At 65.3% G+C, this 983-nt stretch overlaps 1 protein-coding gene across 1 annotated transcript in view; it reads left to right on the forward strand.

Moving 5' to 3' along the window:
- Positions 1 to 202, forward strand: part of MVD (mevalonate diphosphate decarboxylase) — a gene marked incomplete at its 5' end in the record, with an annotated part of 10,754 nt that extends 10,552 nt beyond the window's left edge. The window contains one exon of the mRNA XM_019471524.1: positions 145 to 202. Within this exon, the coding sequence (XP_019327069.1) occupies positions 145 to 202 (58 nt within the window). The remainder of the gene's footprint in view (positions 1 to 144) is intronic.
- Between the last annotated feature and the right edge of the window lie 781 nt (positions 203 to 983).

Below are 983 nucleotides of genomic sequence, written 5' to 3' on the forward strand. Positions count from 1 at the left end.
AAAAAAAAAGGTCTTAAAGCCAGGATGATGGTGCTGAGCAGAGCGGGGAGGACGCGATGGGACCGGAGGAGCTGGTTCAGGGATGAGTAGATGAGGGTTTTGGTTCCCCCCCGCCCCCTCCCGCCTCTGCTCCGTATCCCGCAGGCAGATACGGAGCCCCGCGTCCTTCGACGAGCCCGCATTTAGGGCTGTGTGGGACTAGCAGAAGGTCGGTCCCCCGCCCCCCCCCCCCCCCCGCCTGGACGGCGGCACCCTGCCAGCGCCGTACGTGGCGCGCCGCCGGCTCAGCACCTTTGGATTCGGGGGTCTAGGGCTCAGGCTCCGTCCCCGTAGAAAACCAGTGGTCCCAGTATAGCGGGAAGCACGGTACTGGGGGGGCAGCACGCGGGAAAGGAGCTTTACGCGGCTGCAGGACTGGGCGCAGCCCCGCTTTGGTCTTTTACCGGAGAGACGGGACTTGCACCCGTTACGGCGGTGACTTTATGGGGTGCCACACCCCCCAAGCAGGCAGGGACAAGGCGCGGAGAGCCTCCCACAGCAGCACACGAGAGGGAAGCGGGGACCCCATGCATCATCCCCCCCGAAGGCCTGGATGAGCCCAGAGGCACCCCCAGATTGTGCCAGGTGAAGCCAGCAGCGGGGGGGGAGGTGGGGGGGCTGCAGCCCCCTCCACTCCCCTCCCCAGCAGGGACTCTGCCCTGCTAACGTTTAATACCAGTGAGATACTGGTTTAATACTGGGTCCAAGGAACAAGGCGGGGGGCTGCAGGTTTGGAGGTTCCACAGCACTGGGGGCGCACGGGGAGGGGAGGGGGGCTCAGGGACACCAGGTGCCCACAGCGAGGGGATGCGGCGCTCCCCCAAGAGATGCAGCAGCTCTTCCAGCTCCAGGCAGCCGCCCACGGCGGTGGCAGAGCAGGCGCGGCCACGGGGGCATCAGGAGAGCAAGAAAAATAAACTACACACCCCAAATATTTTGGAGGG

This window comes from Aptenodytes forsteri, unplaced genomic scaffold (assembly GCF_000699145.1).
Source record: "Aptenodytes forsteri isolate BGI_AS27 unplaced genomic scaffold, ASM69914v1 Scaffold50, whole genome shotgun sequence".
NCBI classification, from domain to species: domain Eukaryota; kingdom Metazoa; phylum Chordata; class Aves; order Sphenisciformes; family Spheniscidae; genus Aptenodytes; species Aptenodytes forsteri.